Source organism: Oryctolagus cuniculus, chromosome 11 (genome assembly GCF_964237555.1).
Source record: "Oryctolagus cuniculus chromosome 11, mOryCun1.1, whole genome shotgun sequence".
Lineage (NCBI taxonomy): Eukaryota > Metazoa > Chordata > Mammalia > Lagomorpha > Leporidae > Oryctolagus > Oryctolagus cuniculus.
The window spans coordinates 82464919-82489052 of NC_091442.1; the positions used below are offsets into that span (position 1 = coordinate 82464919).

At 43.6% G+C, this 24134-nt stretch overlaps 1 protein-coding gene across 2 annotated transcripts in view; it reads right to left on the reverse strand.

Moving 5' to 3' along the window:
• The window catches only part of PAWR (pro-apoptotic WT1 regulator), a 114908-nt gene extending 91901 nt beyond the window's left edge, over positions 1 to 23007 (reverse strand). The window contains exons 1-2 of one of the 2 annotated variants that reach the window (XM_008256842.4): positions 22867 to 23007; positions 21667 to 22361 (exon numbers count right to left, since the gene is read on the reverse strand). In XM_008256842.4, coding sequence (XP_008255064.1) covers positions 21667 to 22203 — 537 coding nt within the window. In that variant the 5' untranslated portion in view covers positions 22204 to 22361; positions 22867 to 23007. Of the gene's footprint in view, positions 1 to 21666; positions 22550 to 22866 lie in introns of those variants that run through there. The other variant, XR_011380183.1, reaches the window with a different exon arrangement.
• Between the last annotated feature and the right edge of the window lie 1127 nt (positions 23008 to 24134).

Sequence of the window (24134 nt, forward strand, 5' to 3'; positions counted from 1 at the left end):
TCTACACAATGATCTTAATAAAACTTTAAAAAAAAAGTAATGTGAAGAAATTTATGAATCACAGAGGCATTGAAGGTAAAAGTAAGCCATACCATGGAATAAAGCCATTTCTGCTCTCAAACCATTCACACTCCAAATTTGCTATGTTGTCATCAGATTCTATATCCTGATTACCAGATTGAGAAATATGGTAATTTTATCCACATAACTCAAGTAAGTAAGAAACCATTTAAATAGTATCTTCCCTTCTAATAATCATCTTAAATTATGCTTCATTCCGAAGCGCTCTAAGGCAAGAAACTAACAAATATCTTGATCATCTATCCTGAATAACTTTTAAAAATTAGCTAAAAAAAAAAAACAAACCCTGATATGTGGAAAAACATTCAAACTGCTGAATTATTTATACATGGGTAATTGTTTTTTTTCTGCTTTTAATGTATTGCTTTTCTAAGAAACATTATCAGTATTTTCAATCCATGTGTGCACAAACTGCTAAAGATAGGAGTTTGAAATAACAAAAGAAATAAAGTTGTTAATCACACTGTTCATTCCTTATACCACAGCAAACTTTTATTGCTTTTTCCCATTTTTAGAAATGTCAACAGATACAACACCAAAAAAATTATGCAGAATGCACAGTCCAAAAGAAAAATGCAAAGAAAGTTACTAAATTACCAAAAGCCTTCGTTTGTTTATCTGTATTTTTGAAGATTATCATAAAATCAAGTAATGTAAACTTAAAAAAGCAAAACTTAAAAAAAAAATCAAAGCTGTTCCTGGAGATAAAATCAAACAAGTGATCTGTTTTTTACCTTGAGAATGCCCATCTTACATTAGTATTTAAACACTAATTAGTATTTTATTAGCATTTAAATACTTTAAATCCATTAGTATTTTTTCTTTTTCTCAGATAAAATTCGTTAGAATGAAAATTCTTCATAACTGTGAAGAACTTCATAGTTTCTGTGAAGTTTCAAAATGCAAAAGTATCCCTTATTTGAACTCATCCTGAAAAATTTCATTGGCTTAACAGAAGTAATAATGAAGTTTCCTGAGACAGCAGATGGTGCAATGGGAGTCATGTGCATAGGAAGATAACAGTAATTACTGTAACTGACTCAGGCTCACACACATTTTTTGACAGGCATACATTTTTTTCTTTTTTTAAAAAGATGTATTTATTTATTTATTATTTTAAAGGCAGAATTACAGAGAAGAGGGAGAGGGAGGGAGGGAGGGAAGAGGGAGAGCGAGGAAGAGCAAGAGAGAGGGAGAGCGAGGGAGAGCAAGAGAGAGAGAGAGAGAGAGAGAGAGAGATTATCTTCCATCCAGTGATTCACTTCCCAAATGTACAATGGCTGGAGCTGGGCCAATCCAAAGCCAGGAGCCAGGAGCTTCTTCTGGGTCTCCCACATGGGTGCAAGGGCACAAGCACTTGGCCATCTTCTACTGCTTTCCCAGGCCCTAGCGGAGAGCTGGATCGGAAGTGGAGCAGCCAGGACTCGAACTGGTGTCAATATGGGATGCTGGCACTGCAGGTGGCACTTTTAACCACTATGCCACAGCGCCAGCCCCAGTAGACATTTTTTTTTTTTTTAAGACATTTATTTATTTGAAAGGCAGAGTTACAGAGAGGCAGAGGCAGAAAGAGAGAGGTCTTCCATCCACTGATTTATTCCCCAGATGGCAACAACAACTAGAGCCACGCCGATTTGCAGGCAGGTGCCAGGAGCTTCTTACGGGTCATCTCCCACATGTGCAGTGCCAATGACTTGGGCCATCTACCCCTTTCCCAGGCCATAACAGAGAGCTGGAAAGTGGAGCAGCCGGGACTCGAACTGGCGCCCATTAGGTAGGTTGGCACTGCAGGCAATGGCTTTACCCACTAAGCCACAGTGGTGGCCGGTCCCTGCCCCCCACCCAAAACATTTTCTAGTATTAAATATTAAAACTGAGGTCAGTATTGTGAAGCAAATTAAGCTGCTACTTTTGACACAGTCTCCCATATCTGATGTGCTGGTTCGAGTTGCAGCTATGGAACCATTCAGCTCCCTGCTGATGCTCCTGGAAAGGCAGTGTAGGATGGCTCCAGGATTTGGGCCCCTGCCACCAACATGGCTCCTGTCTTTGGCTTCACCCAGCCCTGACCACTGAAGCCATTTTGGGAGTGAACCAGCTGATGGAAGACCTCTTCTCCCCTCTACCATCCTCCCCTGACCCTTTCACTCCGCCTTGAGGTAAATAAATATTAAAGGAGTATATTAAAACTGTAGTTCACAAGAGAGAAAGGGAAGTTGAACTCCAAATTTTAACTGTACCTCAAGATGTTGTCATTTCTGAGGAAACTCCAGGAGAAAACAAGTTTATAAATTAATAAAATAATTTCCCTATCAGGACACATTTGCCACATTGTTAATGAACATCAATCTTGCACGGCAAAAAATGAGCTCACACTGAGGATACTAAGAGAATGAACTCAAGGAAAATCTAGCTTACAAAAGGAAAACCTTATATTTCCAACTCAGCAAAAGCCCAAGGTTACTTGTATGGTAACTGTTTTAAAGTTTAACAAAATGCACTGTTGGGAATGTAACTGAAATCCATTTTCTTTGTACAGTTTGCCATCCAAAATATTCCACAAACTTCAAATTTTAAGATTGAATCCCTTTCTCTCAGAGAATCACACACACAGATTTCATCAATACAAGAAAGGTTTCAATCAATACTCTAGAAACACAGACCTTATGTTCTACATACTTTAAAAAAAACACGAAGATTTATTTTATTTACTTGAAAGAGTTACAGAGAGAGGTAGGGGTACGGGTACGGGTACGAGTGCGGGTAGGGGTAGGGGTAAGGGTAGGGATAGAGGTAGAGGTAGAGGTAGGGCTGGGGTAGGAGTACAGGTAGGGGTAGAGGTAGAGGCAGTGGTAGAGACAGAGGCAGAGGTAGAGGTGCAGGGAGGGATCGTCTATCTGCTGGTTCACTCCTCGAATGGTCACAACAGCCAGAGATGAGCCAATTCAAAACCAGGATCCAGGAGCTTCTTCCAGGTCTCCCACATGGTTACAGGGGCCCAAAGACTTGGGCCATTCCCCACCGCTTTCCCAGGCACATTAGCAGGGAGCTGAATCAGAAGTGGAGCAGCCAGGTCTTGAACTGGTACCTATACGTGATGCCAGTGATGTAGGCTGGGGCTTTAAACTGGCTGGGCCACAGCTCTGGCCCCTGTTCTACAAACTTTTGGTGGAAGCAGCTATCTGGAGATAAAGTTAGGCAGAGAGAAGACATTTGAGCTTCAGATGACAGGCCCTCTGACATTTCACTGAAACAATAAAAAATAAGCATTCTGGGGCCAATGCTGTGGCACAGTAGTTTAATCCTCTGCCTGGGGCACCAGCATCCAATACAGGCACAGGTTCTAGTCCCAGCTGCTCCTCTTCCAACCCAGCTCTCTGCTATGGCCTGGGAAAGCAGCAGAAGATGGCCCAAGAGCTTTGGCCCCTGTATCCTTGTGGGAAACCTGGAAGAAGCTGCTGGCTCCTTGCTTTGGATCGGCTCAGCTCCAGCCCTTGTGGTCATTTGGGGAGTTAGCCAACGATGGAAGACCTTTCTGTCTTGTTTCTCCCTCTCACTGTAACTCTACCTCTCAAATAAATAAATAAAAATCTATACATAAATAAATAAAAGGCATTCCTTTCTAAAGATCTCTGGAAAGTCACAGATTTTGATTTCTTTTGGAAAACATCTGATCAGATATTTTGTGGAAAACCACAAAGAAACTACAAATCTGAACTAAAAAGTTATATGACAAAAGTAACTGTAATATTTTAATGTAGACATATCCTACATTGAACACAAATGATATCCTATATATCACATAAACAGCATCTTCTCATTTAGGTGTACCTTATAAAGCTGTATACAATTTATAATACATAATAAAATACATGTGGAAAACCACATAGAAACTATAAATCTGAACTAAAAAGCTATGTGACAAAAGTAACTGTAATATTTTAATGCAAATGTATCCTATTAGGTTAAAAAGCTGTACACAACTTATAAAAATATATTAAAAAAATACTTTCAGGGCCCCTCTTTTGGAATTCCCCTTAGAGCTTTGCCATAGCTTATTGAATAACTGATCTGATCAAATTGAGGAAGTTTCTATCTATTCCTTGCTTATTTCATCATAAATGGCTGTTGGATTTTCTCAAATGCTTTTTCTGTACCTATTTTTTTTTCCTTTAACCTGATGTGATGGATGGTATTAACAAATTTTCAAATATTAAACCAGCTTTACCTGAAATAAACCATACGTGGTTATAGTATGTAATTCTTGTTATTCTGGGCAAGATTTTTATCATGGTATATTGTTCAGTTTCTTTAATATGGGGAATATAAAAAATAATAGTTTCTAATATACATAATTGACAAAGATAATAAATGAATACATAACAGACTTAAGAACAATGCCTAGCATAAAAATAATCAACATTACATATATACAGAAGAGACTCAATGATTATAAGGATAGACATTTGGCATTGTGGTTAAGACACAGCTTGGGACACTTAACATCCTTTATCAGAGTACCTGGGTTCAAGTCCCAGCTCTGCTCCTGGCTCTTGGTTTTGGACCGGTGCAGCTCCAGCCATTGTGGCCATCTGGAGAGTAGGCCAGCGGATGGAAGACCTCTCTGTCTCTACCTCTCTGTAACTCTGTCTTTCGAATAAATAAAATGAATCTTAAAAAAAAAAAAAAAAAAGCTGCCTGCATGGGGCTGGTGCTATGACATGCAGGTAAAGCTGCCGCCTGCAGTGCCAGCATTCTATATGGGTGCCAGTTCTAGTCCAAGCTGCTCCACTTCCAATCCAGATCTCTGCTGTGGCCTGGGAAAGCAGCAGAAGATGGCCCAAGTCCTTGGGCCCCTGCAACCACATGGGAAGATCCGGAGGAAGCTCCTGCCTCCTGATTGGCGTAGCTTTGGCCATTATAGCCAACTGGGGAGTGAACCAGCAGGATGGAAGACCGACCTCTCTCTGCCTCTCCTTCTCTCTCTGTGTAACTCTTTCAAATAAATAAATTCAAAAAAAAAAAAAAAAAAAAGATGCCTGCAAACCACATGGGAGTACTGAATCAATTACCAGCTACACATCCCAGTAGCTTCTTGCCAATACAGACTTTGGAAAGCAGGGTGATGACTCAAGTGGCTGAATGTCTACTACCCATGTGGGAGACCAGGATTGCATTCCTTGCTCCTGGCTTTGGCCTGACTGAGATCCTAGTCTTTCAGGCATTTTGAGAAGTTTTCTCTGTCCCTTTCTCTTTTTGTTTCTTGAATACTTTACATTTTTTTTAGATCTTTAATATAATTAACCTTAGATTATCTACGAATGGATGAACCATTATAAATCAAGCTTTTAGTTTACCTAGGTATTAAAAACCACTTCCCTTTAGAGAAAAATAAAACCCAACTTACTCTTCCCTCTCAGGTAGCTTTTACATCAGAACAAGAAGAAAAGACTCAAAAATGATGAAAATCCTGAAAGTAAGCAAGATGTCTGCTTTGCTCAGGCTAGCACTAAAAGGTGATGTAACCCTATTATGAAGTTGGAAACACAGTGGGGAAAAACTCAGGAGTAAAGGCAAAGCAAAGTCGGCAACCAAACCATTGAATGGGAACCCCAGCAGGGCTTATGCCTTCCTCATCTGTACAAAAGGACTAGAAGCATTGACTTCCATACAGTTGTTTTGTTTCTGATTTTTGGTCCACTGAGACTTCTATTTGCATGTATGTATCATATCCCTAGAAAAAGAATCTCAGGATTTTTCCATCCTCTGTGTTTTTGTCCTGCTTCTTCATGGTCCTTGATGACAGCTGAGGTTGTGAGTACAATAAAACCAAACTGGCACTATGGGAGCAGATTGTTCTGCCATTTTCCAGCTTTTCTGATTGCACATCAACTCTAGGGCTGATCACTCCACACTTGTTTAACCTGCCTATGGTTGACAACAATTTACACAGCTCTGTGATCATCAACAATTTCACATTCACAAATACAACAATGTTTCATCATAACAGTTAAGAAACCTGGTGCTGGTGCTGTGGTGCAGCAGGTTAAACCACCATCTGCAGCACCAGCATTCCATATGGGCACCAGATCAAGTCCCGGCTGCTCTACTTCCAATCCAGCTCTCTGCTAATGTGCCTGGGAAGGCAGCAGAGGATGGCCCAAGCGCTGGGGGCCCTGCACCCATGTGGGAGACCCAGAAGGGGCTCCTGGCTCCTGTCTTCGGCCTGGCCCAGCCCTGGCCACTGTGGCCATTTGGGGAATGAACCAACGGATGGATCCCCACCCCACCCCGCCGCCGCCAATTCTGACTTTCAAGTAAATACATACATCTTTTAAAAAAAAATAAAAAAGAAACTGACAATGACTCTAGAGCAGGGCCTGATAAAAACCTGGCATTTGCCTCTATTTTCAGCCTTGCTGATGATCTCGAGAGCCTCGGCCAAGTCATTCATGAACACCATTGTGGCAACACAGAAAGATGACAGAAAAAGCCCTCCAGTTTTTCTAAAGATTTAAAGAGTTAACACACATAAACACTCAAAATGGTGCCAGGCCTTTTAAGCACATAAATGTTTTTTATTAATGTTTATTATGAAATACAAACATCAGGACTAGCACCATGGTGTACCAGGCAAAGCTGTTTCCTGTAGTATCAGCATCCCACACGGGCAAGGGTTTGATTCCTGGCTGTTCTGCTTCTGATCCAGCTCTCTGCTATGGCCTGGGAAAGCAGTGGAAGATGGCCCAAGTCTTTGAGCCCCTGCACCCACATGGGAGACCCGGGGTAAGCTCCTGGCTTCTGGTTTCAGATTGGCCCAGCTCAGTGAACCAGCAGATGGAAGGACCGCCCCCCCCTTTCTCTCTCTCACCCCTAACTCCACCTCTCAAATAAATATATAAATCTTTTTTTTAAAAAAAGAAATACACATACTTTCTTTCACTCAAAATAATAAAATATTTTAAAACCAACTTGTGGTATAAGCGATGTCTTTGAAATTATTACACGACTCAATAAAATAGTAAATTCTCTAATGTCCTCCAGTTAAAGAAACATAAAACAGGGGCCGGTGTTGTGGCACAGCAGGTTAAGCCATCTGGGTATCAGTTCAAATCCCAGATATCCCATTTCCCAGTCCTGCTCCCTGCTAATGTACTTGGGAAAGTAGCAGAAGATAGCCCAAGTGTTTAGGCCCCTGTCACCCACATGGGAGTCCTGGAAGAAGCTCTGTGCTTCTGGGTTTGGCTCAGCCCACACCTGGCCATTGCATCCATTTGGGGAGTGAACAAGCAGATGCAAGATTTCTCTCTCTCTCTCTTTCTGTAACTCTGCCTTTCAAATAAGTAAAAAATAAAAAAAAATCAAAAGCATAAAACAGAGAACATCATTAATAAACTACATTCTACTCTAGTGCTCTAATAGTTTCACATACAAGGTATCCCCAACTGAGTGTACATGTGACAACCTCCAAACAAATCCCCTTCTCCCTGCTCTCTCCTTCCTCTGATCTCATCAGTATATCACTGCCAAACAGCTGATCTTATTAAAATCCTGCTCTCTGGGGCTGGTGCTATGGTATAGCAGGTAAAGCCACTGCCTATGATGCCAGCATCCCCTATGACCAACGGTTCAAATCACAGCTGCTCCTCTTCTGATCCAGCTCCCTGCTAACGTGCCTGGGAAAATAGGAGAATGGCCCAGTGCTTGGAACCCTTGAACCCACATTGGAGACCAAGAAGCAGCTCCTAGCTCCTGGCTTCATCCTGGCCCAGGCCTGGCTGTTGTGGCCATTTGGGTGGTGAACCACAGGATGGAAGATATCTCTGTCTCTCCCTCTCTCTCTGTAACTCTTTCAAATAAATAAATAAATTTTTAAAAATAAATAAATAAAATCCTGCTCTCACAATATAAACATACACAGCTCAAGCTCTTCTGTAACCTGACACATCAAGCATAAAATTTTCAACCTGGTTATTAAGGACCTTCACAATTCTGCTTCCTCAGTTTTACCTAAAATTATTTCCCAGTATATTCTATTCTAATCAGATTGCTAATTCTCACCTCTGTATCTCTGCCCACTTCATTCCTATAACCTAAAATAACCCCTCTCTTCATCTGTCCGTTTCCTATGTCCTTCAAGATCTAGCTCAAATCTCACATTCCTTCCACAAAATTTTCTGTATCATTTTGTATTCTAGGGACCTCCCACAGCTCTGTATTATCACTATGGTTTAACATTTCACATTTTATAAACCATATAATTTAATGTTGCAGAAATATCATATCTCTTTTCTTCCAAATTAGATAAAAAATTACTGAAGACAAGTCATGAGTCAGTCCAAATCCTGGCAATGCTGATATAGCTTAGGTACAGCTACTTAAATGTCCAGAGGCCTCATGTATTATCTAATATGTAATAGCACTAACAAGACAGTAAATGTACAGTGGCTGTATTAGAACATTCTGCAGTCATTAAAAATAACAACAGAGTTATACACTTCTTGATATGTAAAGATGCTTATACAGCACTGACAAAAAGGTTATAATGGTAATTTTCTGTATATATATTCATTTATATTTGTATGCCTAAAAATAATCAGAATTATTGTATTAAAATTATAAAGTAATAGTTATCAATGGACAGTAGGAACAATGTTAACAACAAAAAAAAAATGATAATTAACATACCTGCTTCCAGAAACAGTTTAGCATGAAATAATATTCATGATACAATGTCAAGCCTGAAGGTAGTTTACAAAAGTATACCTAGAGAGACTGGCATTGTTGCTCAGCTTTTTCTCAAGCTTGCAGCTAAATGCATCCTGGGAGGTGCTGGATGATGATTCAAGTGCTTGGACCCCTACTACTCATATGGAGTGGATTTCTGGGCTCCTGGCTTTGGCTTGACCAGCCCTGGATATATGGGCATTTGGGGAGTGAATCAGCACTTGGAGGATCATTCTCTGTCCACTCCAACTCCTCTCTAGTTCAGCCTTTCAAGTAGATGAAAATAAACCTTTTTTAAAATGTAAGTAGCATAAAATCCAAACAGATAAAAATGGAAGACAATGTAATAAATTTATAAACTGTAATTGGCAGCTGATTTTTGCATAGGCCGGTTTTTGCTGCGTAACTTTAAATTTTTTCCAATATGAAAGAATTACTTTCACTCAAAAAAACAGTATTCTTAAAACATGGTTTGGAGATGCACTTCAGTTCCTTTATCATATTTAGGGAATGATAGAGGGAGAAATGTTTGTAGAAGTCAAACAAGTAGGCCGGCGCCATGGCTCACTAGGCTAATCCTCCGCCTTGCGGCGCCAGCACACCAGGTTCTAGTCCCTGTTGGGGCGCCGGATTCTGTCCTAGTTGCCCCTCTTCCAGGCCAGCTCTCTGCTGTGGCCAGGGAGTACAGTGGAGGATGGCCCAAGTCCTTGGGTCCGGCACCCCATGGGAGACCAGGAGAAGCACCTGGCTCCTGTCATCAGATCAGTGCCGTGCGCCAGCCGCAGCGCGCCAGCCGTGGCAGCCATTGGAGGGTGAACCAACAGCAAAAGGAAGACCTTTCTATCTGTCTCTCTCTCTCACTGTCCACTCTGCCTGTCAAAAACAACAACAACAACAACAACAACAAAAGTCAAACAAGTAACGTGGAAAAAGGGTCAATGGCAATGCTCATCTTTTAATACTTGTATTCCAGCCATCTGTATTCCAAGATGAACTGCAAGAGCCAGAGAATAAGTATCTATTTTTATATCAAGTGTAGGGCTCAGGGACAACAGTAAGCTATAAACTTCTCCAGTTATATACACTCAGATCAGACTGGCAATTTAATACAACCAGAGATCCCTATCTCCACTTGGCTCTGGCCCTGTCTGAAAAAGCTACTCACAAATGTATTCATTAGTATTCTCATAGCAAAAGAAATCAGTTGGTGTAACTTTGTTTAGATTCTATCCTCCAATTTATTTTTAACCTCTGAGGAAATTAGAATTGACTTATTCTACTATGTGCATATTATTTTTACAGCATTTTATGTGGTTTACTACTTTTGAATAGAAGATTCTCTCTGAAGAAGAAAATCAACTTAATGATTTCAAACTAGGCAGGCAAGACTTTTTCCTCTTCAAAAGCTGTGAGAGCTGTTATATAAACAGGTATGGACAGAGGAAGGAGACATCCAGTCAACAATACTAACAAAAGACAGCAGAATAAAGTATGAATTCCTCAGGGTGACATTGGAATCCATCACAATTGGTTCATATAATAACTGTAATCCATTCGCTCCCCACCATGAATTCTCTGCACATCAAAGTTTCCAATGTTAGAACATATCCTGCTTACTTCTGACAATGATAACCAATGTTTGGTCACTGGCACACAAACACATGGAAGTCAGAACCAAGTTCTGCCAGTAAGGCCTTTTAGAGAGTCTTTGAGGCTCAACTTCCTCATCTAGTAAAATGATAAGTACTGAAGATTACAAATAACACCTGCAAAGCATGCTGCATAGTGCTTGGCATGCAGCAGAAAAACATAAAACTATTATTTCCCAGCTCTGTGCCTTTGCACATGCCACCTGAGTTACCTAGAACGTTACTGTGTCCCCTTCTCCATTTGGAAGAACCTTCTTACCAAATAAGACCTAGGACACAATATCACCACATCTTATATAAAGACTTCAAGTAATCAGTGACCCCTTTTTCTGTGCTAGTTCAATACTTTGTTTTCTCTGTCACAGTTATTATGGTACCTCGTTGTAATTACTTGTTATCTTTTTCTCTGACAGAAGGAAGGCCACAAGTTCCTTCAATTCTGTTGAATATCATTGTTATTACTAGGTTTGAGGCACAGAACAGACACTCAAATGCTCCTGAATAAACCAACTAAAAGAAAGTCACAAAAATGCTGCAGCATGCAAAGGAGAGGAATGGTCAGGGCACGTGCTAGAGAGAAGTCAGAAAGGATGAAAACAGAAAAGAAACTGCTATGCTTGGCAACCAGGAGGTTCCAAGCTACCTTCAAGAGATCAATTTCAATAAGAAACAGGAACTCAGCAATGAAACTAATTGGCAAAGTAAACACACCCTTAAGAAATTGAGCTGTGGCATAGTGGGTAAAGCAGCTACCTGCAGTGCCGGCATCCCTTATGGGCACCAGTTCGAGTACTGGCCACTAAACTTCTAATTCAGCTCTCTGCTATGGCCTGGGGAAGTGGCAGAAGATGGCCCAAGTCCTTGGGCCCCTGCCCTTGTGTGGCAGACCTGGAAGAAGCTCCTGGCTTTGGATCAGCACAGCTCTGGCCACTGTGACCATCTGGCGAGTGAACCAGCGGATGGAAGACACCCCTCTGCCCGTCTCTCTGTAATTCTGCCTTCCAAATAAATAAAATAAATCTTTTTTTTTTTTAATGCCATGTTTTAAACTTTAAACCAATGTTCCCAAATGTTTAGACAACACATTTTCATATCTTCATGAGATACATATAAAAATTAAAATAAATTAAAAGTATCACAAATTAAATACCTCTTTAAACCAAACTTCAGCAGCAGCAGATGCCCAAGTTTTAAAAACCTTATAATTGAAGAGATTCTACCACAACATTTTTTCTGTGAAATGTGGGAAAGGTTCATATTAAACTATTTTAAATTAATTACTTCTCATGGTTTGACTATCATTGCACTTTACTGGTTGGAAAGCTAAAACTTAGGTAACAGAGGTTCTAGTATTATAATGAAAATTCAACTGAAAACACAAAAAAAGCATTTAGCACACAACACAGTGACTATATTAAAAACCATTTTACTGTACATCCTAAAAAGGTGAATTTAACAGTTTATGAACATCTCAATTTTAAAAAAGGACTGAAAATTATGAAACCTAGTATTTGCCAATAATTTTAAACTTCTAAATTATTACATCAGCATACTATGAAATAGTGTAATTATTTTCTGGCCTACATCACAGGTACCAAAAACCAACAGAGAAATGACAAAGAACATAAATAGGGGGCCAGCACTGTGCCATAATAGTAGGTTAAGCCACCGCCAGGTTAAGCCACCTGGCGGCATCCCATATGGATGCCAGTTTGAGCCCCAGCTGCTCCACTTCTGATCCAGTTCCCTGCTAATCCTCCTGGGAATGCAGTAGAGGATGGACCAGATGCTTGTGCCCCTGCACCCATGTGGGAGACCCAGAAGAAGCTCCTGGCACCTGGCTCCAGACCAGCCCAGATCCTGCCACTGCAGCCTTTTGGGGAATGAACCAGCAGATGGAAGACCTCTCTGTCTCTCCTCTCCCTTTCTGTAATTCTTTCAAATAAATAAAAAATGAATCTAAAAAATGAAAAAAAAAAACATAACGAGGCCATGAGTTTTGTTAATAATTTTAAATAAGAATATAAATGTTATTTATGTTTATTGCTCTCAAAGTTTTCCACTAAAGTCCCCCTTTCATTCATCTTAAAAAAATGATTGATGGAAAGCCAAGACACTGTGGCAAAAAACTGTCCTCCATGAAGGACATGTAGTGGTGAGTCCCCAGTGGAAAGAAGTGGTTATCAAACAAGGAGGTACTTTTCTCTGAAGGGAAAAGAGGACTTCTACTTTACTTACGGCCTTCTCTAAATACTGAAGGAGTGTGTGGATTCAAAAGGCTTCCACAGCCTAGGCAGCTCATGTCCAGAGCCTCGGGTGATCACTGTCATCATGCCTAATAGTGTTAATCATTAAGTTAACATCAGGAGTCACTGTGCACTAACTTCCCATGCAGAACCTCTGTCCTCAAAGAGTTGTATTATGAGAGTTAACAGTAAAACTGTTCTCAAAGATTTATTTCATTTTAGTGTATTAAGTGGAGGATGTTCTTATGTTTCATAAGTTCTAGTTATGCCTAAGTGTCCAACTCCATTGCTTGTTTTCGTAGGTGCTTCCTTAATTAACGATAAAAATTTATTCTCAAGGACTTTCTTTTAATGTATTAAGTGGAAGATATTTTTACGCCTCACAAGTTTTATGTCTAAGTGCTTGCAAAAGATGTATCTTTCTTGGGTGCTTCTTTAAAGTTAATTAAGTATCTAAAAAAAGGAAGTGAAATTAACTTCTAAGATGCAATGACTTTGAACAGCTCTTGTCTTGACTGTTGAGGAACAGTTTGTGTTTTTTGTTTTTTTTCCTCTGTGCAAATTGTTGAACTCTTCACCTAGTACAGAGTTGGTCTTCTGTGTATAAAGTTAATTGAAAATGGATGTTAGTGGAGAATAAGACTGGGAATAGGAGAGGTGGAGGAAGGGTGGGGGTGTGGGTGGGAGGGCAGGTATGGTGAGAAGAATCACTCTATTCCTAAAGCTGTACTTATGAAATGCATGAAGTTTGCATTCCTTAAATAAAATGTTTCTTTGGGGAAAAAATGATTGAAAGGCAGAGTGACAAAAACAGAGAGCGATCTTCAATCTGCTAGTTGCTCCCCAAACAGCCATAACGGCCAGGACTGGGCCAGGCAGAAGCCAACAGCCCAGTACAACTCCATTTGGGTCTCCTGCATGGATGGCAGGGGCCCAAGCACTCGGGCCATCTTCTGCTACTTTCCCAGGCACATGAGCAGGCAGCTGGATCAGAAGTGGCACATCTGACAGGTTGCCAGTGGATTAAGCCATGCCGTCTTCTGTGGAACAGACTAATTTCAATTTCTACAGTATTTGCACTAGCACCTTTTAACACAAAAGTATCTACTTCTTAATCTGAGTATATAGTAAGAATGAAGTATAATAACAATCATTAAGCATCAGCCTGTGAATGCAAACTACTTCCTACTACATGTATGATTTCAGGCAAGTATGTAACTTAGCCTCTTTGTCTCATTTTAGTGCTATGGTGAGAATTAAATGTCCTAATACATGTAAAGTGCTTAGAACAGTCCTTGGCACTCATTACTTACACCACAACTTTAATTATGTAATTATAACTTTTATAAGAAAATCATCAGGGCCAGTGCTGTGGCATAGTGGGTCAAGCCACAGCTTGCAGTTCCAGCATCCCTTATGGGCGCCAGTTCAAGTCCTGGCTGCTGACTCCCCATCCAGCTCTCTGCTATGGCCTGGGAAAACAGTAGAGGACAGCCCTACTGGGGACACCCGGAAGAAGCTCCTGGTTCCGGATTGGCTTAGCTCTGACCGTTTTGGCCATCTGGTGAGTGAACCAGTAGATAGAAGACCATTCTCTCTCTCTCTCTCTCTCTCTCTCTCTCTCTGCTTCTGCCTCTCTGTAAAAATTCTGCCTTTCAAATAAATAAATCTTTAAAAAAATCATCACAGCTTAAAACACTCATTATATTATAAATTCTGATAATATTAATCTGCTTTATCAATGAGCTTAAACCTTTAGGAAAAGTTGGACTTAATCAGTAAATAGCCTCAGAGTTTACACAACACTGACCCCATTCAAATTTTCTCCAACACAGAAAGGTCAACAACAGTCTGGAACATAATGGTGATACCAAAGGCATTCCTAGGTTCACCTGGATTTACAAAGTTTACCAAGTAGAACTTGTCCTGGATGATGGTCAATGCATACACTGAACAGTAATGACCTAAAAGGTGTTCATATAAAGGTGCTTTCTATTAAATGATCCTTTACCTTCCCTTTTGTCATCCTGAGTTTCAACTCTGGAGTAGGTACTATTTCCAATCTTGTCAGACAACATACCCCTTAAATAAAATTAAAGTCCACATTTTCTGACCACCAGCCAAACTTTTTAAGTTATACTTACAAAACTTTTTATTTATATAATTAAGATTACAAATAATTTATAATTATACTTCACTTGTGAATTCATATATTATTTTATATTTATTTATGAATAATTTATTTATAATTATGTACATTTTGACAAGCTAACTCTAATAGGTAAGAAGCAATCTTCGGACCTACAAATCTGACCTTAAGTTCTATTCAATTTCACATTTGCAATGTTTTCCTTATGCACATGTTTATTTAAAATTGCCTTTAATAAAAAGTTATGGGAAGAAATTTAGGAAACTATGCCAAACAATGCAAAATAAAATGTATTTATTTATTTGTAAGGCAGAGTTACAGAGAGGCACAGGCAGAGAAAGAAGTCTTCCATCTGCTGGTTTACTCCCCAAAGGGTCGCAACTGCCGGAGCTAAGCCAATTGGAAGCCAGGAGCTTCTTCCAGGTATACCAGGCAGGTGCAGAGGCCCAAGGACTTGGGTCATCTTTCACTGCTTTCTCAGGCCATAGCAGAGAGCTGGATGGGAAGTGGAGCAGCCAGGACTAGAACCAGCACCCATATGGGATGCTGACCCTGCAATCAGTGGCTGTACCTGCTACACCATAGCACCAGCCCCAAGATATGTATATTTGAAAACTTCCCTTTCCCTAGTCTGTCTGTCTTTCTCTTTGTCACTCTCTCTCTCATACACATACTCACAGAAAAAAACCCGCAAGAATATTTCAAATATTGCTCTATCACTCACTCTCTATTTTTAAAACTGAAATACAATAATTGTGCATAATCTATGTGATTTTGAATCATTCAAGTTCCAAGATTTTACTTTCTCCTCTGGAAATGAGGATATAAAGATTAACTATCACACGAGACTGCTACCAGCATTAAGACAGTATGTAAAGCACTTTAGCCAACCACCAGAGACAGAAACTTTAAATGTAAATTAATTTTTATTCTTAGCCCAAAACTTTAGTGCCACTTCTACCAACTGAAAGATTTCCCATGGTATCCATTTCCATCAGCCCATTAATTAACCCATACTCAATGGCAATAACTTTACAAACACTCTGGGAACAGGTGTATAACTGGGAAACCCTCATCTACTATTTCTCCTTTTTGAGTCCAGTACCTTGCCCAGGGAGGACTAGGCTATACTTAATCACCATACTTGTTTTTTTATGCTACCTGAGAGCACTTTATGGTCAAGTCTATGTCCCTTTCTATATTCAGAGCACAGCTTGATATTTATTAACCCTGACTCAGTTTAGAATCACCAACGGATCTTATAGAAGTACAAATGCCTGGGATCCAGGGTGGCAGTGGGGAATGGAGACAGCAAGGAATCACTGTGAAGGAAGATTTTCTTAAGACCCTGACATCACAAGTGGGTATCTGGCCTAGCAGTTAAAACACTGGTTAAGATGCCTGCATCCCATTGTAAAGCATCTGGCACAGAGTTTGGGGGCGTAGGTGGCGGGGATTCTGGACCTGCGGGGGCCGGAGCGAGGAGCCTGCGACCCGTCGGGCCGACAGGTGGCAGGGTCCAGCCGGGTCGCCAGACCGCCGCAGACGCGGACTCTGTGGGGATGGAGCGGGGCAGGCCGGCCGAGGGTGGGGTCAGCTCCTCTCTCCTCCCCGCGAGGGGCGGTGATCGTCCCGCCCGCGGTCTAGGTGCGTTGGAGAAACTTTGCAGGGTGGGGACGCGGTAGCCACTGGCCGGCGGCACCGGTGGGCACACAGCTTCCAAACGCAGATCTCAGGAGGCAGCCATGATGGCTCAAGTACTTGGGCCCCTGCTATCCCTATGGCAGACTTGGATTGTGTTCTTGACTCCTGACTCGGCGTCCACCCAGCCCTGACATCACAGGCACCTGGGGGAATGAATCAGTGCATGGGATCACTCTGTCTCTCTGCCTCTCAGACAATAAAGAAATTTGTAAAGATCCTCACGTGATATTAATGTGCTGCCAGAATTAACAATCACTGCAAGGGCCAGCAATGTGACATGGCAGGCTAAGCCGACTGTAATGTTGCCCCATACTGAGTCCCAGATGCACCGCTTCAGATCCAGCTTCCTGCAAATGTGCCAGGGAAAGCTGCAGATGGCCAAGTGCCTGGGTCCCTATCATCCATGTGAGAGACTCACATGGAGTTACAGGCTCCTAGCTTTGGCCTGGCCTAAACCCAGTCATTACAGTCATTTAGGGAATGAACTTGTGGATGGAAGATCTCTCTCTCTCTGCCACTCTGCTTTTTAAATAAGTAAATATATCTTTTTAAAAAATTACTGCATTCTAACACTCAAAATACAATTTAGTTACGTATACAGTGAGGATACATATGGAAATACACAGGTACAGAAACACAAGACTCAAGTCAAGACTTATATGGCTATTTCTTAAGAAACTAAAAATACGATCCAAAAATTCCACTATTGGGGAATAAAATCAGTCTACATTCCCATGTTTATAGCAGTACTATTCACAAAAACCAAGAAATGGAAAAACCCAAGTGTACATCAAATGACAAATGGATAAAGAAAATACAGTGCATGCACAAAATGGAATACTATTTAGCCATAAATCAGCAGAAATATCATCATTTGCAACATGGATGGTACTGGAAGTCACTGTGTTAAGCAAGACAAACCAGCCACAGAAAAACAAGTATCACACAATGTCACTCACATGTGGAATCTGAGCTGATTCCATAAAAGTTGAGTGTATAATTGTGGTTACTAGAAGCTAGGAAGAACAGGAGGAAGGGAGGATGAGCAAGGGTTAACTGATAGGTACTAAGCTACAGTTAAACGAGAGTAAAAAGTTCTGACATTCTGTTTTACACCAGGGCAACTATAGATATTGATAATGTACTGTATTAACAAATGAAAAAAGTAGAAGAAAGGATTTTGAATGTTTTCACAGCAAAGAAATGATAAGTTTTAAGTAGATATGTATAAACTGATATGGATAATACATATTGCATACATGTATTGAAATATAAGAAATCTCATCCTCAATAAGTTCTCCCAGTCAGTCCAATCATCTCTCCCTTTTAAATTTTGATTTATTTATTTATTTGAAAGGCAGAAGACAGAAACACAGACACACGCACACAGAGACAGAGAGAACAGATCTTAATCTGCTAGTTCATTCCTCAGATGACCACAACAGCCAGGACTGAGGCAGGCGGAAGCCAGGAGCCCAGAACTCAACCCGGGATCCCACCAAGGTAGAAGGGACCCAAGGGCTTCAGCCATTACCTGCTGCCTCTCAAGGTAAACATGAGCAGGAAGGTGGATCAGAAACAGAGCTGGGACTTGAACCTAGGCACTCAGGGTTGCAGGTGTCCCTAGCAGCATCTTAACCACTGCACCAAACACTGGGCCCCAACTCTTCCCTCTAAACACACAATATTTCTAATGTAATTAGTTACATGCTGAATTAAAATGGCTTTTAAACTGTAAACTCAGCAGTAATGTTTTTTCACATAATTATGCCTTATGCTTCATCCTAGATTACAACCTTGTTCCTTATTCTTCTTGCTTTTTCCAGTGCTCAGGATAATGTGTTTAACTCAGATATGTGACAAACATGATCGGATAAACATACAAAAACTACTGGAAGAAAATATATCACATCCCAATTATGCAGTACAAGCTGTTACCAGAAAAGAAAAAATGCAAAAATTCAAAAAAATTATTTTTCCAAAAAATAAGCTCTTAGTAAATGAGAACTAAAGTTTATCTCATTAAACAACCTCTGGATTTGTGGACTATTAGAATCATCACACACAGTACCCATCTTTGGTTTCCCCTATCATCCAGTTTCAGTTATAATTTGCTTCCTTATTAAAACTACATTTGGGGGCCAGCACTGTGGTGTAGCGGGTAAAGCCACTGCCTGCAGTGCCAGCATCTCATATGGGTGCTGGTTGGAGTCCCGGCTGCCTCACTTGTGATCCACTCTCTACTATGGACTGGGAAAGCAGCAGAAGATGGCCCAAGTCCTTGGGCCCCTGCACCCACATGGGAGACCATGAAGAAGCTCCTGGCTCTGCACTGGTGCAGCTCCGGCCGTTGTGGCCGATTGGGGAGTAAACCAGCAGATGGAAGCCCTCTCTCTGCCTCTCCTTCTCTCTCTCTGTAACTCTTTCAAATAAATAAATAAATCTTTAAAAAAAAAAAAAAAAAACTGTGACTGATTGGATATCTTCAGCTGCTTTCAAATACTTTTATGACAGTACATAATGCTCTTTGACTAATAAGTTAATGACACTCAAAACGAGTGTGTCATAGAGATGTTTAATGTTTACCAACCACTAAAACAGGCTCTGTACATAGCACCTGTATGTTAATCTATTAGTATAAAGTTGGCTGAGAACACTGTCTGAAGAGTCTTGCTTAACATTGGATAAAATACAAGTCTACTTTTGAGTATGGACAGTTTGGTGATTTTCAACTTTTTTTTTTTTTAAGATTTATTTATGTATCTGAAAGGCAGAGTCGCAGAGAGAGAGAGAGAGAATCTTCCATTGCTGGTTCATTCCCTAAATGGCCTCAATTGCAGAAGTTGGGCCGGTCCAAAGCCAGGAGCCAGGAACTTCTGCCAAGCCTCCCACACAGGTGCAGGAGCCCAAGCACTTGTGCCTCCCGTGCTGCTTTCCTAGGCCATTAGCAGGGAACTGGATCTGAAGTGGAGCAGCCAAGACTTGTTCAGGCACCCATATGGGATGCCAGCACTATAAAAGGCAGCTTTACCCATTACGCCACAGCGCCAGCCCTGATTTTCATCCTTTTACAGTATTTTCATATATGAAAAATGTCTCAGATACAATGTAACTTTTTAAAATCTGGAGTACAAAGTTACATCACACAAGAAACTCCTCAGCAACTTGCCTTCTCCCTGTGGAAACTACTAAGAAAAACAACTGACAATTCTAAAGAGCAACCATCTAAAGAGAGGAAAATGGCCCATCTTTGGAGTTATACTTCACCACTATTAAATAATCTGAAAGATTTTACAAAAAAGTGAAAATGTGGGGCAGAGCACTCATGATGTATGTTCATTAGACACTGTAGCAAAACATTACCAGACAGAGTCACGGTTACCACTGAAAGTTCAAAATCCAGGACAAAAAATGGTACCCTGGGTTGTTTGTTTTCAAGGAAGGTTAAATTTAGGAATTGCCAACACCCAAACAAAAAACATTCCAGAGTATTAGACTCAATTGTCGTGGGGAGTCATCTACATTCTCAGCACTACATTCCCTTACTCAAAACCTAAGTATTAACAAAAGATGTTTCTTAGGATCTCACAAGATACACTCTACTTATTTCCCCCAGAAAACATTACTCTTTTTTTCTTAAATACTTGAAAAATTTTTAGCAGAAGCAGCCAGACAGAAAGTCAGTTTACCATCTGCCAAGATATTTCCCAAAATAAGACCCCTGTCAGATGAACAATGAAGAAAAGATTGAAAATGACAAATTCTTTTATTTAGACCATGAGCTATTTTTAAAATAAACTTGAGGAATGCAGCCTTTCCAAAGCCTTGCCTTCAAATTCCCCTTAATCTTCAACAACAACCCAAAAAAAAAAAAAAAAAAAAAAACCCTGGAAATCTGATTACCACTTTCACGAATTCCTTTTAAAGCAATTTAATGAATAACATATTTTGCGCAAGTAGCAAACCACAAAGGACAGTTCTGCTGGCTGATAAAAATCTTTTCGAAACACTCATACAAAAATACACTCTGAAATGACACTCTAATTTTCCAGACATGGAAATCATATTAATACTTAAATATCTGTATATTTTTGATATATGCCAAACTGACTGCAAATACTTTTACTTAAACCACGAGATTAGTAAATTCATAATAGTTATTTACTGGATTGCAAAGTTGAGAAAATTAAAAGGTCGGGGGAGTAAAAGGGGAAAAAAACGTGGAATCTCAGGAGCCAACAAGAGAAAGATGCAGCTTACTTTGGGTCAAACAAGGTAGTTGAACCACTTCCCCCAAACCGGTGAGCTACTCTTTAAAGCAACCAAACCCTGCTTAGAATTGCTTAGTTTTGTTTCAGGCAGAGCGAAGTGTCACTAAGCAGGTATTTTTTATCACCCTAAGGAAAAGATGCTGCTACTTGCAAAAATGTCGTGAGACCACTCAGAACTACCCAAACAAAAACATAACAACAATCACAACAACAAAAAAGCCTACCACAAATGCCTTCCAGAAAAGAGACAGTCTGGGCAAACAGCATCTCTATAGTCCTAAACATCACAGGGGGGAAAAAAAAAAAAAAAAAAAAAAAAGACGTACACTGGGGAACGCTACGTAGTAGAAAGTTGGTTAGAATATGAAATAGGACGTAGGTTCATTTGGATCTACTCGGCTTTGCGTCCAGGGCAAAATAAAGCTCTCTTGGCTAATGCTAAGGCCACACTTCCTTTACAGGTGCTTGTAAACACTGTTTAGACAGAAGAGATAAACTGATAAGTTGAGAAGGACACGTGGGAAACCAGAGGGTGTCGTCATCATCACGAATCAATTTTCCTAACTGGTGAGCAAAAACAGGTCCAGGTAGTAAAGGGGGGGCCCTGGGTCTGAGACCTTGGCCAGGAAGCCAGAAAAGCACGTGTCCTACTCTGGGTTTGGGAACTTCCCGGGAAGCGCTGGGTTCCCAGTAAAACTCCATCACCCTCTGGCTGCCTCACTCGGGAGAAAGCAGACGAAGTACGAGTCGCCACGGGAACACGCCGGCCCCGAGGCCCGGGAGGGAGACCTCGGAGGCGGCGGCCCGTCCAGGACCGGCCGCGGCCCCGCCCGGCTCACCTCCGCCGCCGGGATGTTGACCACGCCGGTGGAGCGCCGCTTCTCCCGCAGCTTCCTCTTCTCGATCTGCCCCTTGCCTTTCCTGGCACTGGGGCCCGAGCTCTTGCCCTTGTCCGGGGCGCCGTCCGGCTCCTCCTCGTCGCCCCGGGGCTGCGGAGCGCCCGCGGCGGCGGCGGCGGCGGCGGGAACCGCGGAGGGGCCGGGGGACTCCTCCTCCGCGCGCCGCGGGCCCGGGGCCGCCCGGCTCAGTCCTGCGGAGCCGACGGCGCAGTTCACGCCTCCCGGGCCGGGGGCGGCAGGTGCGGCCGAGCCGCCCGGGAGGTTGTTGTTGAGCTCGTTGGTCGCTGCGGCCGCCGAGGTGGCCAGAGCCCCCACTGGGGGCTTCCCGGCCGCGTCGCTGCTGCCCCCGCCCGGGACGGCCGGGCCCGGGGGGTTCTGCTTGGCGCGCATCTTCTCGCGCTTCGCCTTCCACTCCTCCAGGAAGTCTGTGGTGCTGCCGCCGAGGCCGCCGCTGGCCCGGTAGCCACCGGTCGCCATATTCCCAGAGGGGCCGGTCGGGCTAGCACCTCAGGCCGTCCACCCGTGCTCCTGCCGCCGCCGCCGCCGCCCCTTCCTTCTCGTGGCCAGGAGGACGCGAGCGAACGACCCCCACCCCGGGCGCGGGGTGACCGCGGCTCCTCCCGCAGCCCGCGAGTCTGAGGAGAAACACAAAGGGGGCGGAGAGGGGCAGCGTCAGGTCCCGGCCTGGCCGGAGGGTCTGCTAGTCGACCGCGCGGCGCGGAGCCCCCCAGAGCGTGCCCACCGGTGCCGCCGGCCAGTGGCTACCGCGTCCCCACCCTGCAAAGTTTCTCCGACGCACCTAGACCGCGGGCGGGACGATCACCGCCCCTCGCGGGGAGGAGAGAGGAGCTGACCCCACCCCCGGCCGGCCCGCCCCGCTCCATCCCCACAGAGTCCGCGTCTGCGGCGGTCTGGCGACCCCGGCCGGACCCTGCCACCTGTCGGCCCGACGGGTCGCAGGCTCCTCGCCCCGGCCCCCGCAGGTCCAGAATCCCCGCCACCTACGCCCCCCAAACTCTGTGCGAAGAACCGCACCCCGAGCCGGCTCGCGGAGGGGGGCGGGGACCCAGCTGTCCGGCCGAGCCCCAGGAGGGGATGGGGTGCGCGAGCCGAGCTGGGGCGGCCGGGGCAGCTCCTTACCTCGGAGGAGCTTCGGGCGAGGTGGCGCGGGGCTGGGAGCGGGTGTCCAGGTGAGCCGAAAGCGCCGAGCGCTCTCCGGACGCGTGCAGGGAGTCCCGGCACACTCGCAGTCCCAAGGCTGTGCGAGGCTCGCAGGGAGGGAGAGGCGGGGGGTGGGGGGAGCCGAGCGGCGCCGAAGCGCGGGCGGAAAGGGCCGAGGCAGCGCGGGGGGCGCGGCGCGCCGTGGAGCCGGGGGTAGGGCCCGCCGCCGCCACGCCCCCGGCGCTCAGGTGCGCGGCGCCGCGGCCCGCCCGCCGCGCGCCCTCATCCCTGCGCGCTCCGCGGCCGCCCGCGGGTCCGACGGCGCATTCCTGAAGCTGCCGGCTCGCGGTGGCCGGCCTCCCGGCGCCTCCGACTCCGGGCTGGGGACGGCTCTCCACGCCGGGCTCCTCCCTGCGCCTGCTCGCCGCTCCCATCTCCCGCCGCTCTCACTTTTCGGTACAGGACCAGATCATTCGAGGGAAAGCCTGAATGGCCGCTTGGCTGAGAAGGAAAGTGCCATCGACCTGGGAGGACTCAGGGCCTGACTGGACAGTTTGGGGAAAATCCCCATGCGTCCCTTTTGCTCGTCACTGCCCACTTTCAGATGTTCTGGGCTGGCGGGTACGGAAGCAAACCCAGCAACTCCTAAAAATCCTGGGTACACGGGGCTTACTGTCCCTGCATTATCAGTGTACTATTGTGTTAGGCTTGCAGGAGAAAAGCAAAACTTATTTCGAGTATTTATTGTGTGGGCGATCCCTATCTTATTCGGAATTTTCCTCTGACCCCTGTCTCGACATCTGCTCTTTCCAGAAAGTGAGTTCAGCCAGCAATACTCCCTACCAAAGTGCTAAAGCTGTGTTAATGCTGACTTGAGATGAGCTGGGCCGCTGATTCTCTTTGTCCATCCTTAACTGGCCGTAGGGTAACTTTTGCCCCGTGCTGAAAGTCATCTGTGATTTGTGTCGGCGTTTGGCTGGGCTGTCGCTGACAAGCAGCAGAGGAGGGAGCGTTGCAGGTTACAAATGCCAGGTCTCCATTTTGTAGGACAGCCTTGAGTCACATTCTTACCTAACGTGAAGGCTGTCTTCCTGCTTAGCATTCCCGTTTAGCACAGGTGGCACATGGTGGGTGGGCAGGCAGTGTGAGCCTGTCACAGGAATGGGAACAGAAGAAAGTGACTCACACACTGTCTATTTTGCAGAAGGAAAGTCGCATAGTTCTGGTCTTTGATCTCTTGAGGTAAG